This window comes from Mytilus edulis, chromosome 9 (assembly GCF_963676685.1).
Source record: "Mytilus edulis chromosome 9, xbMytEdul2.2, whole genome shotgun sequence".
NCBI classification, from domain to species: domain Eukaryota; kingdom Metazoa; phylum Mollusca; class Bivalvia; order Mytilida; family Mytilidae; genus Mytilus; species Mytilus edulis.
The window spans coordinates 58,171,166-58,185,663 of NC_092352.1; the positions used below are offsets into that span (position 1 = coordinate 58,171,166).

General features: G+C 31.4%; 3 protein-coding genes across 3 annotated transcripts in view; 1 reads left to right on the top strand and 2 right to left on the bottom strand.

Moving 5' to 3' along the window:
• LOC139488651 (DNA double-strand break repair Rad50 ATPase-like) overlaps positions 1-14,498 on the bottom strand; it is a 90,265-nt gene that overhangs the window by 48,763 nt on the left and 27,004 nt on the right. The window lies entirely within an intron of this gene.
• LOC139489346 (uncharacterized) overlaps positions 1-14,498 on the top strand; it is a 34,242-nt gene that overhangs the window by 14,702 nt on the left and 5,042 nt on the right. Inside the window, exons 5-10 of the mRNA XM_071275656.1 lie at positions 6,714-6,799; positions 7,582-7,678; positions 8,534-8,624; positions 10,777-10,887; positions 11,194-11,263; positions 13,407-13,461. Coding sequence (XP_071131757.1) covers positions 6,714-6,799; positions 7,582-7,678; positions 8,534-8,624; positions 10,777-10,887; positions 11,194-11,263; positions 13,407-13,454 — 503 coding nt within the window. The 3' untranslated portion in view covers positions 13,455-13,461. The remainder of the gene's footprint in view (positions 1-6,713; positions 6,800-7,581; positions 7,679-8,533; positions 8,625-10,776; positions 10,888-11,193; positions 11,264-13,406; positions 13,462-14,498) is intronic.
• LOC139490377 (uncharacterized) lies at positions 122-4,164 on the bottom strand. Its single transcript, XM_071277190.1, has 2 exons — positions 4,062-4,164; positions 122-2,115 (listed from the first exon to the last, which is right to left on the bottom strand). The coding sequence occupies exon 2, from the start codon at positions 2,029-2,031 to the stop codon at positions 550-552; it is 1,482 nt and encodes a 493-aa protein (XP_071133291.1). The 5' UTR covers positions 2,032-2,115; positions 4,062-4,164; the 3' UTR covers positions 122-549.

Here is a 14,498-nt window from a genome sequence, read left to right on the forward strand (position 1 = left end):
TGTATACAAGCCGAAGCCCCGCCTATCTTAATTACCATGCTTGAGCAAACACTGATACAAACAAAGCAAGTAAGCGAAACAAAGATTTGTCTTGCTAGCATTAATGTAAAAGCTGTAATTAGACAGTAACACAACAACTCACCAATAACAAACATCTACACACATGTCTACATTATCTCTCATATTCAAACTTCACTCAAAATATCACTGCTAAGGAATATAAGGATATTTATTCGATGTTGACATTAATTAGACCATAACTCAACAACACAACAACACAACAAAAACATACATCTTCACACTTGCCTATATTTCCTGTCACATTTAAACTTCACACTGAATATCCCCACTTAGAAATATAAGGATATTTAATGTTGGCATTGATTAGACAGTAACCCAACATCACAACAAAAACAAACATCTACACACTTTGTCTACAATACCTTTTACATTCAAACTTTGCACTATTCAATATTACCACTGTTTTTAGATTGATCACTTTCATAGAAAAGCAATATTCATATGATCACTCTGTGTATATCATATATGTTATCCACATGACAAATTAAATTTTGTCAAGTTTCTGCCCATGTTATCACAAATAAAACCTGAAGACTCATTATGTTTATAAAAGATATACTTAGGATACTTCAGTCCCTCCTCCTTATTAATCAGTACTCTACTATCTTCTCCATCTTTTGCTATTACTTTTATTCTTTGAGAGTCTATTACAATAATGTTACCATAATTATCTATACAAAGACCTTTTGGTCCTGTTAAATCCTGTTTATATTCCCAGATCTGTTTACCTGATTCATCATAACAGTATACTGCCTTACTTAAAAAGTCAGTATAGATTACTCTTTTATCCCAATAACTAAGATAAAACAGATATGATTGATTCTGAACTTGTATTGACATCAGGGTATTTCCTTCCAAGTCTATAATACAAATTTCATCTCTATTTAAACCTACAGCCAGAGAATTATCTGAAAATGATAAACCATAGCATAGTTTTCCTAATTTCAAAACTTTGGTAACTGTTTCATTCTCCATATTGAAGATCTTAATGGCTAACTCTCTAGGATAAGTTATGGCAATATTGTGCTGATTGATCTGTGTAACACTGTGGGCATCACCAGGTATAGATAACTGTTTCTGAAGTTTGCCATCAGAACTAAGTAGGTTAACTTTACCATAGGATTCAACTACTATAACTCTACCATCACTCAGACAAATCATGTCACTAATACGCTTCTCTATGTTGATCTCTATCTTTGTCTCAGTATTCATTGTCATGTTGTTTATGTTGGATTGTTCTTGTGATTTCACTTGTGCTTTCCTCCTCAAACTTTTTTTTTTATTTAAGTTTATTTCTGTCTTAACAATCATTACTTCTCCTAAAGATTCTAAGGAAACTAATTTGCTTAGTATGTTTTCTATCTCATCATTTTGCTTCATTTTGATGTCAACTTCTTTTGTCCTCTCATCATCTTCTAGATCTTCAATATAACGTTGACATTGATGTACTTGTTGTTCAATCTGATGTACACCTAGAAATGATTGCAGTTTGGAAGTATTTGTTGTAACTATTTGTAAATGTTCTTTCATTTTATTTAAGTTTTCCCTTTTCCCTTCAATTTCTGAGATGAAATCAGTTGCTTTTGATTTTTCTAGATTCCACAAGATATCTGTTTCTTGACATAACTTCTCCTCAAGGCGGTCTAAATGCTTATTTATTTCTTTTCTAATCGCATTAATTGATTTCTGTATGCCAACGCAATGATTTCCTCCTGTTTTAATGTTTTTTAATTTGCTGGTCACTAATTGGTCAAGAATAGATAAGGAATAATTGATGTCTTTTTCTACAGTTTCTTTGGAATGTTCAATTTTAGTTTTCTCCACTACGCTAGCTAAACTTGTTATTCCGGTACATTTTGAATGACTAGTGGAAATACATTTATCACAGGATGGCATTAAATGACTGGGACAGTACAAGTGGAGCGGTTGATTATGTTTGTCACACTCCATTTTGATCCCTCGGTTGGAAGGTTAATAATCACTTTTGATATCGATATCACATGATGTTTCCGTTTTGTTCTTTTATCTTAAAAACTGTAATAGAAGATAGAAACTTCATCAGCAAGACAAGATCTGCAAATAAGGCAGCATAACTGAAATGAATTGTTGACCTCTTTATGAAGTTTGTGCCTTTTAATGATGGTTTTCCCCATTTTCCCCAATTATCTTGAAAACTGTATAGATAGAAACTTCCAATAGCAAATGATTAGCAAGGAAACAAGTGAAACTGCGAGCTACTGCTCACTGATGATACCCCCGCTGCAAGTGGATAATATTAATAGTGTAAAAATATGCAAGTGTTCGGTAAACAGGAAGTTGTCGAGTGATGAATCTGAAAAACGCATCACACGGTATAGCTGACTTATATAAATCCTGAAACCAAATTTCAGAATTCCTTGTATTGTAGTTCCTGAGAAAAATGTGACGAAAATTTTCAACTTGGCTATCATGTGTAAAATCATACAAGTGTTCGGTAAACAGGAAATTGTGAAGTGATCAATCTGAAAACGCATCACACGGTATAGCTGACTTAGATAAACCCTGAAACCAAATTTCAGAAATCCTTGTATTGTAGTTCCTGAGAAAAATGCGACGAAAAATATTCATGGGACGGACTGACGGACTGACGGAAGGACAGACAGAGGTAAAACAGTATACCCCCCCCTTTTTTAAAGCGGGGATACCCCCTTTTTTTAAAGCGGGGGTATAATAATGGCTGAAATCACCAGTAGACTCTTTATTTGAGTTATTGCCCATAAATGATAGTTTTTAACATTTTTATGCATTTGTTGCCTTTTATTATCTTGAAAACTTAAATATATAGAAAGAAATATTTTTGAAAAGGAAAAAATATCAGCAGGATAAGATCAACAACATGACAAATATTTTTGCATGACTGAAATAGTCAGTTAACTCTTAACTCAGTGAGTTAACTCTTTAGTCAATAAGTTAACTCTTAACTCAGTTTACTCTTTAGTCAATAGTGTTATTTATATTTTTACTAAAAAGTGGTCATTGTTAAATATACAGCTGAGGGGAAAAGGCTCTTTAGAGCCTCTACTTTAGACCTAAAATCTGTTGGAAAACCCTATCACAACCTATGATCAAAATGTGCCAGGTTTGGACTTGATACACTGGAAACAAAATATTCTGAGATGGTAGTCGAAATAAATTATGCTAAAAACTGATTTAAGTATATTGAAAAAATTGGTCAAAAATAGACACAAATACACAGATCGAACACAGTTGAGGGGTAACTTAGTATTTTCTAATGTGAAGGGCCAAAAAAAAGTAGTATTATGTATTGATACTAATATCACAACTATTTCTATGTCAAATATATAGCTTTTTAGGCGTATTAAAAAAAACCAATAAAATTTTAAGGTCAATTTTAACTCTTTTTTTAACAAGTTTTGTGCTCAAACACTTTTTTGTACAGTATATGACTTTAATAATATAACCAAAATGCAGGATTGAGGTGTACATTTTTATGAAGAAAGGCCAACCAAGGCCAACCACAAAAATGCTTTACCTTTAAAGATTGATATGATATAAACACTCTATTTGTCTTAAAAATCTCTTGAGTCTCTCAAGAAGTTCTCACACATCAATTAATTCAAAGAAGGGATAATTTGTTAGCTATAATTTATCAATATTCCCAAAGAAATTATTTACTGCAGTATTAGGACATGGGGTATAATTGCAAAACGGGACAATTCATAATTCAACAGGAACAAAATGACTTGGATAAAACAGTTATATGTCACTTGAAACATAAATATATAAACTGCTTTTTATGAGTAAAATATTTTGTTTCATAGTCATACAGTATGATGCATGGTGGCATACATATATTTATATATTTAGGGTAAACATATGATATATCAATAAAAATACAATTAATTGATCAATTTAAAACACTTAATGTTACCTTGATGCTAATTTGACTTTCAAAAATTAATAATTTTCCTCATTTTTACCTCTTGATTTGAGTCTATACCACTTCATCTGTTAACATTTAATTTTGACTTTCTTTTTGCGTCTCTTTTTTGTCAATGTCATCCTACCAGGAAGTTAATTGAGACATATTTATACCTGATCTAGGTAACCAGTACATATTTAAATGACTGATTATATCTGTGAATATGATACATAATTATGAATTAAACGTGTGCATGATTTTTGGAACTGTTCAGAAGAGTATTTATTTCACTTGGTGGTATTTAAAAAATTGACATTTGATTTAAAATGCTGGCCAATAATTTAACCTTTGATAAAATTTGCTGATATCATTTCCCAAGTTTAGGCATTAGATTTATATTCTGAAGTTTAAAGTCATAAGAAACGAGTGACCGGTGAAAAATAATGTTCTTCCAATTCTTGAACCAATGCATACAAACATCATAAACTTAAGTCTTCTGTGCACGAATTTATCATTTTTTTGGCATAAATTTCGTATAATCGTAAATTTTTTTTTCAATCAGTCAGTGTTGTTGTGAAAATATGGCAGGTAATTAAAGTTCGTGTTTTGAAGCCGAAGTTTAACGATTGTCACCTGTTTGTCAACAATCAACAAAAAAGCATGGAAATTGAGCACGTGATTAACATGTAAATTCAGATAATAGTTTATTTTAAGGACATCCATGCGTATTGCGATCACCGGATTTTTACGGGATGGGTCACACTGAGGTCACTTTGCATACGGAAAATATGTCGGGGAATTGCTTCCTGGAAGCAAGCAATTAAAATAAAGTAAACTTCTTCTAAATATGAATATATTAAAGAATTTTCTTCAGAAAAAAGTATATGTACATAAGTTTTATAATGAAAACTATCCATTGAGTTATAAAAAAACATATGCATTATTTTTTTTATTTGAGGTTTCTTATGACTTTAAAGAGCAAAAAAAAAAAACCAAGTACAGAAAAGTATGTCTTAATGGCTGTATTTATCATATGTCACTTCTTTCCATTTGTTTGTCATATTAAATAAATTTTATACTTTCAAAAATAATTCCTTACATTATATATACATGTGTTTAATGGGAGGTAACTCTTATTCATTTATCATAATATTTAAGATAACTCTTGTGGTTATTTACATTTATATTTCTTTGTTTCAAATAAAGGATAGATAGAGCAACATTTTTCTGTCATAATGTTCTCAGATTACATTTCTTTTAATTTTCTTAATCAATTCTACTACATGATGAGTAATTTGAAAATGCACACTAAAAAATTATAAAACAATAAATATACATGAAAAACCATTAAGATCTGTATTTTTTTTCTTGAAACATATCTGCTGCCTGTTGACTTGTAAAAGCCCCTTTTGTGTAAGGTTAATCACATTTGATACAAGAAAAAACACATGAAGTGCTACCATGTGGAATAAGATGAACAATCTGCATGGTTGATTTCCTATTAGAAAATCTGGCAGAACAATTTTGTTTCATCTATTATTACTGTGGACAAACATTAAGGTCTTACCTTAAGCTTCCTTTATTAACTTCCACACCAGGATTTCCCCTGGGTCAATTATTTTTTTCGCCACCTCCTTCGCCAAAACAATGTATTTTTTGCCACTCTATTATTATTTTTCGCCAAGTAACACAAATGTATTTTTCTTTTAAAATTTTCCTTTTTTTCCTGTCCCCCCTAAATAACACGAATTTGCCCCATTGCTGTCTATGATTAATAGTGGTTTTTACATCACTTGAAATAGATCCCTCATGTAAGGTGTAGTCAATATAGGGTTACTCTCATTCGAGGGGTTGTTCCCAACCTTTTGAATGAATTTCTTCATAACAACAGTTTTCTTTTCTAGACCATTGAAAAATGTAAAACTATGCTTGAAACACTTGTGTCCCTGAAACCACTTTAAAGTACCTACTGAAATCAATTATCGATATCAAAGTTAAATGATAGTTTTAAATCAGAGACCTTTCTTGCTTTTGTACATTTTTCGTCATAACAACAGTTTTCTTTTATGGACTATCATTAAAAGAAGGAGAGGAGTCGTCAAAATTTTGTTTCAAACACGTGTGTCGCAAAGTGGTTAATAAATCCTGTATGTGATATGTGACGGGCGCAATTTAACCATATTATTTTGTGATTATTAATTAGTCCTTTGATGTGGATAGCTATAAAATGCATTCAGCTGAATATTGATTTTCTGTCAAAATCTTAACCAGTTCAAGGTGAATTCCGAGTATTGTCGGATCAGGTAGTCCAAGAAACTAAAAAAAGTTGATAAACAAGATGGTTAAAAATAAATCATTATATATATTTCTTTCGCCAAATTCTCTGCCAATGACGAATTTTTAATTGTCACAATTATAATTTTTTCGTAAATTGCGAAAATGGTGACCGCCAGCAGAAACCCTGTTCCACACTATTGTTTGTTTTAAAATTGGTAACAAAATGTAGTTTTGAAAATAATGCAATACAATTAAGCATAGAATTTGATGCTAAAATGTAATAGTACATGGCATTAAGTTCTTTAGGGGGACACCTAGCTATTGATGGATTCTTAGTTTAAATATTTAGTTTTTAACAAATTTCATTTAAAAACAAATATGGTTTTTTTTGTGTCTTTCTTGTTTTGTTTACTGAACAATAAATATTTTTCAGGGCTAGCTTGTAAAAAGTTAAAAGACGTATTTTCTGAAGGATTTCTGATACCATTGGAGGGAACTGACACACACTTCCAGTTGGAGGTATGTTTTAATATTGATGACATGGTGGAAAGAGGATTTAAGGTTCCTGCAATGTGATGAATATTTAGGATTGCCCTTAATCTAATGTTTCCTATCATAAAACTTTACTCAGTACTTGGACAACAAAATTTGTACTCTAAACAACGAATCCAGTTTTTTGATTGTATGTTTTCTTAGACCAAGTACTCAAAAAGTTTTGACCAAAAAGATGTCCCTTTTCTTTGAGTCATTGTAGTAGCTTAACTAATAAACTTGCAAATTAACAGATCTTATTTTTTACTGTTAAAACTGTTTATTCAAAGAAAAGTGATTATTCTAAACAATCTATATTTTGTCCTTAATTGCATAGCATAATATGTTATCTTTTAAAATAGGTTAAATTATGATTTATCAGTGATGCAGACTAGCAAGGAACTAGTTGCTAAAACCCTTAAAATAAGTCTAGGATAATGAATTTTATATGTTGTACAAAACCAAGTAGCTTCTAGAAATTTCTTCTTATTTCCATTGGTTCATAATCCCAGGCGTCAAAGAAGCTATAAATTGGCAACCAATAAGATTAATTCTACCCCAACCATGTGGCATACGTTCCACCTGACTTTTACCCTACATGTAGTGGTTTTAATTTATATTCTATTTATATATTGTGTATATAAACCTAAGACTAATTTCCGTTATATTATAAAATGTTATTCTGATGCTGTATAGTTAGTAATTGCAGATGTAACTTCAAAGAGCACTTAATTGTTTCTGTGTACCAATCCGTAATAATTTTTGTTTAGGTACAACATTTACACCTGGGAAGATATGTGGAAATGGTGAAGACTGGAGACTTCCATGATGACTTAGACATTGTTACTGAAGTCCATTCGACTTCAGGTAAGTCAAACATGTTTAAAGTCATCAATGAAAAACACCCATATAAAAGAAGATGTGGTGTAATTGTCAATGAGATAACTTTTCACCATAGTCCTTATTTCCAATTTTATAACAAGTAACAAGACAGTAATGCAGAAATAGTCATAAATGTTTAGATATTTAGGGAACAGTTTCCTCAGCACTAATACTTCTGTTTGAGGATAATAATGAACTTTAAGATTATTCATAAATCCATAAGATTTATATATTGAGCATAATATAAAAAAAAAAATAGTAGTAGATATTAAGTTGAATTTTTCGAAAAACTAAGGATTTTCTTATCCCAGGCATAGATTACCTTATCCGTATTTGGCACAACTTTTTGGAATTTTGGATCCTTATTGTCTTCAACTTTGTACTTGTTTGGCTTTATAAATATTTTATATGAGCGTCACTGATGAGTCTTATGTAGACTAAACGCGCGTCTGGCGTACTTAATTATAATCCTGGTACCTTTGATAATTATTGAAACTTCCTAGTCATTATATTTGCAGCAGATAAATGTTATCAGTTATTTTCAGGATTACATAATCTAAGATACATACCTGCCAACTTTTCAAAATGCCCATGGGGGTTTTGTGTGCAAGATGGCTCTCATAGTCCTACAAAACCTTTAAGGAGGTCTTCAGGTATGAAGGTATCTTGCGAGTCAACAAGGGAGACCAAGATCTTGTCATTTGGGATAGAATAATTCACAATACTCATTCACCCCAAAATATTTAAATTACTTCTATTTGAACATTTAAAAAATATACTTTTTTTCTATCTTGTCAAAAGTCTTCCAAACCACATAAAATCATTCTGTTTTGATTTAAGGTGATGTAGCAGTCAAAAGACCGTCTGCTGATTTAGATATCTTCAACCCAAGTCGTGTGATCCATGCTACTGCAGCATTTGCTACAAGGAGGTAAAATATCATCTGTATTGGTATAAATGATCTGTTTTGTTTGAGCGAATGATCCATGTTTAAAACTATAATTTGACCTATAATGGTTTACTTTTACAAATTATGATTTGGATGAAGAGTTGTCTCATTGTCACTCATACCATATGTTATTATATCTAATAACAGAAAATCTGATTTATGATAATAATCATTTTTAATGATAGAACTTTGTCAGGTTTTCTTGTTACTGAAAGTAAATGGGTGAATTTTATACACCTTATATGAAAATATGTGCTGTTTGATCCTATTGAACTTTTGATGTCATACAATTATCATTTTTAACCGGATTTTTGTGACAAAAATGTCGGTTATTGATTTGGGGATGTACGGCGGGCAGGCGGTCGGTCGGGCGGGCGGGCGGCAATCAAATGTTGTCCGTGCATTAACTCATGAACCGTTCAACCAAAGCTTTTAAAATTTTAATATGTTGTTACTGACAACTAAATGAAGGTCAAGTTCAATAATGGCGATTTTGACTTTTACCGTTCAGGAGCTATGGTTCTTGAAAGATTGAAAAATGGAGTTTCCAGTTGTGTCCGTGCATTTACGCATGAACTATTCTACCTAAGCTTCCCAAATTTTAATATGTTGTTACTGATGACAAAATGGAGGTCAAGTTCAATAATGACGATTTTGACTTTTACCGTTCAGGAGTTATGGTTCTTGAAAGATTGAAAAATGGTGTTTCCAGTCGTGTCCATGCATTTACGCATGAACTTTTCTACCAAAGCTTCCCAAATTTTAATATGTTGTTACTGATGACAAAATAAAGGTCAAGTTCAATAATGACGATTTTGACTTTTACCGTTCAGGAGTTATGGTTCTTGAAAGATTGAAAAATGGTGTTTCCAGTCGTGTCCGTGCATTTTCTCATGAACCATTCAACCAAAGCTTTTGAAATTTTTATATGTTGTTACTGATGGCAAATTAGAGGTCAAGTTCAATAATGACGATTTTGACTTTTACCGTTCAGGAGTTATGGTTCTTGAAAGATTGTGAAATGGCGTTTCCATTCACGTTGTTGCATTTACTCATGAACCATTCAATCTAAGCTTTTCAAATTTTAAGATGTTGATACTGATGACAAAATGGAGGTCAAATTTGATATTGACGATTTTCATTTTCACCATTCATCAGTAATGGTTCTTGTGATGTTGCCAGGACAAAAAAAAATATTAATAAATCCGGTTTGCTGTCGTTGTGACAGCCTCTTGTTCCAATATGGTATCAGATATTTTCTATTGTGATGTCCAAATTTATGTGATTCCAGTAATGGTGGACAAATAGCAATACGGTGTATTGAATATGGATTGTGTAGAAATGCTGTAAAGCAAATAATTTTCTCAACATTTTCAGGAAGAAAAAATAAATCATGAAAATAAATTGTCTATGTACTATGCACAAATACATCAAGAAAAAAAAGAAATCCTGAAGTCATGAAGTTGGCTATAAAAGGGCTGAAGTAAAATTCAGTGTCCATCAAAAATAATGTTAAAATAGGGTCTACAACATATTTTTTTTATCAGGTTTAATTAGTTGACACCTATGTAATTAACAGTATACAGAATTTCACTTTAGGCATCCACATTTTATAGTTAGCTAAAAGTTATAAATAAGTTTTCCAATAACAATGGGACGACAAACTTGATGATATTAGTTAAATAAGAGAAAGAAGTCCAATTGCAAATGGACTTAGAGTGACCATGAACTGGTTTCTACTTTCCAACAGGCATGTTTAAATTTTTGGATTACAGTAGGTCTGTGGTTAAATGAGAGAGTATGGTAAGTTACAGGTAGTTAAAGAAGGTATTTTATATTCATCTATCCTACATTACATCACAGATAATAAATAATCAGACTGAACCATTTACTTTGACCTCTGCAAAGTAGGATTGGAGGTCATGTAAATTTAACCTTCCAACTCTTTACAGCGATACACTACTGTTGCCTTTATTTAGAAGTTTAAGTTTAAGATTTCTCTTTTTAAAGTTTAAAAAAAGAATGCATTACAGAATATTATACTTTAAAGAATGTGATTAATGTTATATCTGAATTATCAATAAAAATCTTAAATTTGTTTTTATTACTGTTTTGTTTGTTTGTTTTTCTATAGACCAAGGTCATGGCCATGGAAACAAGATAGGAAAGCAGCTACATTTGACAAGCTACAGATTCCACTTCCTATTCAACATCCTGCCAGCATAGCTATTTCTATATACAACAGGTATGTTACTATTTAACAAGCTACTAATTCTACTTCCTATTCAACATCATGCCAGCATAGCTATTTCAATATACAACAGGAATGTTGTTGTTTGTTGACTGAAAATATCACAAAATATAACTCAAACTAAATATTTGTATTGATAAAAATAATTTAGTCTCACAATTAACTGATTCTACCTCTTACAAAGTGCAAATTTAAAGGTAGATTAATCAGTTGCCTAAGTAAAATTTTGTTCGCTGCCTATTTACAAATATAACTAATGTTAGGAATATTTTACAAAATATTTACTTTCTTTTATTCCAGAGAACATGACCAGAATCCAATAAACTATGATGACTATTACTGTCAGAGGATTATCAGAGCTACAAAAGAGGTACCGTATATGGGTGATCCCATATCTAATGATTTTTATGAAGTAGAACTCACAGACAACACAATTGAAAATGAAACACCTGAAAAAAATATAGACAACTTAAGTAGTCCTTATTTACATATAGCACAACAAGAGCGGTCATTTTCAGATGAAAACATGGCTGCAAGTCCCATTTCAATAAATGAAGTAGACGTTGTTGTTCATAGTTCACCAATGTCAGCCGCACCAAATGAAACATTGACGGAAGGAGATGTTGTGGTGAACGCTCAATACAAGAGTGATGTTGCAGTGAAAACTTCCAACGAAGATGACATTGTTGTGAATACTCCAGACAAAAGTGATGGTGTGGAAAGAGTTTGTTTCGAAGACAAAGAACGGGACACGAGTTGTGCAATAGATATACCAGACATACCAGATGCTGATGCATAATTCACTCGGTAGAAAATATTCAGAGGAATTCATCTTCTTGGTTAATAATCAAGGGGAGATAACTTGCAATAGATTAACTCCCTTACGATCTGAAATGGAAATAAAATCTTCCTAATATGTCCTCATTCGTGATGGCCCAAGCCAACATTTCATGCATTACTATTATGTCAAAAATTTCTGTCTTTATGAAAAAGACTCATACCATTTCAGTATTTTCACCCAAGTCTGTGTCTGTATGTGTGTATTGTCATTCAAAGTGCTTTGAAGTCTGAAGCTTTTAGGTTGCCACAGCTTCTAAAACAAATCATGTTAAATATTTTGAATAGTGCAAAATTAATTGAAGTTCTGGGGTTTATATAGAACTAAGTGTTGTAGCGATGTTATAAACTGTATGAACATTTAACTTTGAACTTAGGATGTACATCAGGGCTTCCAAAACGGTCATATATTCCAGTCATTTATATAATGTCCGGTAAAAGTCCGGCTGGGCAAAGCATGAAACGGTCATATACTTTTTAGTTTTCAAGGCTTTTTCGGTCATTTTTACATAATTCACGATCTTTTTGACCCAACCTTTTGCCTTTAACATCAACACATTTCCGGTCATAAATGTGACATGATGATTAATTACTATCAAAACAACACTTACTTAATACTTTCTAATTTTAATCAAGCCTATTAGTAGTTGGACAGCTGAAATCTACCTGTTCAAGTGACAGGTGAACCATGTTCAGTACCGGACATCGTATAAATTGATCGGTTTATTCACAATTATTTTCTTACATTTCAGCGGTTTGTATCTAAATGATTTAGTCCAAAAGATTAAAATTATTAGAAATTAGTTTATCAACATGATTTGATGAAAAATTTAAAAAGGTATTAAAAAAAAAATCGTCAGAACTACGTCGTATGAACTAGAACACGTGTGCGCATGTGCACAGGTGGGAAATTTAATAATGCATCCTACATTTCTTTAAAAATGCTAAAATTATCATTGATACCTGTATCTAACGTCCAATGCAAGAAGTTTGTTGAAGAAATAACGTTGAAAGAGCTTCTTCTCTCAGTCGTGCTTTGTAAACTTACACGGATTTTAGGTATCCGTTTATGGTCCATGTTTTACCATTGTCAAGTCAACATCCGGTTGAAAACGAAAGTAAAGTTTTTGACAATGTCTTTTTGCACAAATAAAAAGTCTAAGGCAGATATGAGCACGCTGATGTGCACACTTTGAATGATGCACTGCCAATTTAACAGTAACATCCGAACATCAAATTCATATCATATCAAAGTAAAGTTTAAAATCTTTTTTTTTTAAATGTAATGTCAATCATTGGAATGGCCATCTGATTACCATAATTGCCTTTTGTGACTAAGTCTTAAGGGATTAAAATCGGGATCAGATATGAAATGTCCGGCTGGCTCAAATATTTTTTGGAAGCCCTGATGTACATGCCATGAACTTTGACTGAACAATCAATGCAATGAATCTTATATGGATCATAGTGGTGTCTGGACAAATCATCATATATATATTTGTGCATATTTATTAAGGTGTAACTAGTAACTTATTCAAACTTTAGTCCTGCCATATACTATTCTAAAGTGCTTAATATAATTTTAATTTTTTTATAGACATATTCACTTTAATTATTTTGAATATAATCTATTTTAAGAACATCATACTGTTATAAGATTAATTTATTTTAAACAGCAACCAGTTTCATCAATTGTCTCCCTTGAAGAGATTATAACTGACTAGTCCAAAGGTACAATGACTTGATGCATTGACTTTTATTACCCATATATACTGTTCAAGATTGCATGTTTGAATGAAAAGTTGTGATATGTATTTGACTGCTTTCAAAACATTACAAAACCGCTATGAATTTAGTTTGGCCAGTAACTGCAATGAAATAGAATGGTACACATGTTTTTTTATCAAAAACATGCACATTTGTGTTCAGTCACTTCTGAAACTAAATAAATTTACTTTACAGGTTCTTTTAAATTAACCTTGAACGTTTTTATATATTCAGCATGTTTATGTGTCCACACTTTAATACATTTGTTACAGTAAGAATGAAAATACTGTAGATTTTATATAGGAATTTGAAAAAACCCTGAGAACATTTTCAATGAAATGAAATTCTATATGAAGGAAACTACTGTATATTTCATATATGATTTTGAAAATCCTTGAGAAAATTTTTAGAAGAATGAAATTCGATAATGGATGCATCAGTATCTTCATGTGGACACCATAATTTCATAGGCTTACATGTGGGTCTGGTTACTGTTTACATAATAGAGAATGACAGGCAAATAAAGGAGAGTGAAAGGCAAACAATATTAGAAAAAAGACACAAATAGACACAAAATTAAGAATACAGAATAATTGGGAGCTGCTTTACAAAGCATAGAAAATAAGGGGGTGTTAATGTTATAGAAAAGAGAATTATGGGCAAAATGAATAATAAATAGAGAAAAAAAAACACAAATAAAAACCCGCCCAGACCCTCTAACATAATGGAAGAACCAAGACTAAAAAACTCACTTAATATATTCACCAACCAATAAAAATGCCATTTATCTTATACCAAAATAAGTATGTTACATATATACATGATATACTTATATAAAAGAATGTTTTCAACGAAATTCTACAAGAGCATTTCATTTTCATAGTATGAAATGATGTTTTCTTTTCTTAGTAGAAAATCATGTCCATGGAAATAGGTCACATGTTATAAGAATATATCTACTGTTTAAATGAAAGTCTCATGCCGTAATTAATTCAGCTGTA

Coding starts and splice junctions, on each gene's coding strand:
- LOC139490377 (XM_071277190.1), bottom strand. CDS start 2,031: ATGGAGTGTGACAAACATAATCAACCGCTCCACTTGTACTGTCCCAGT.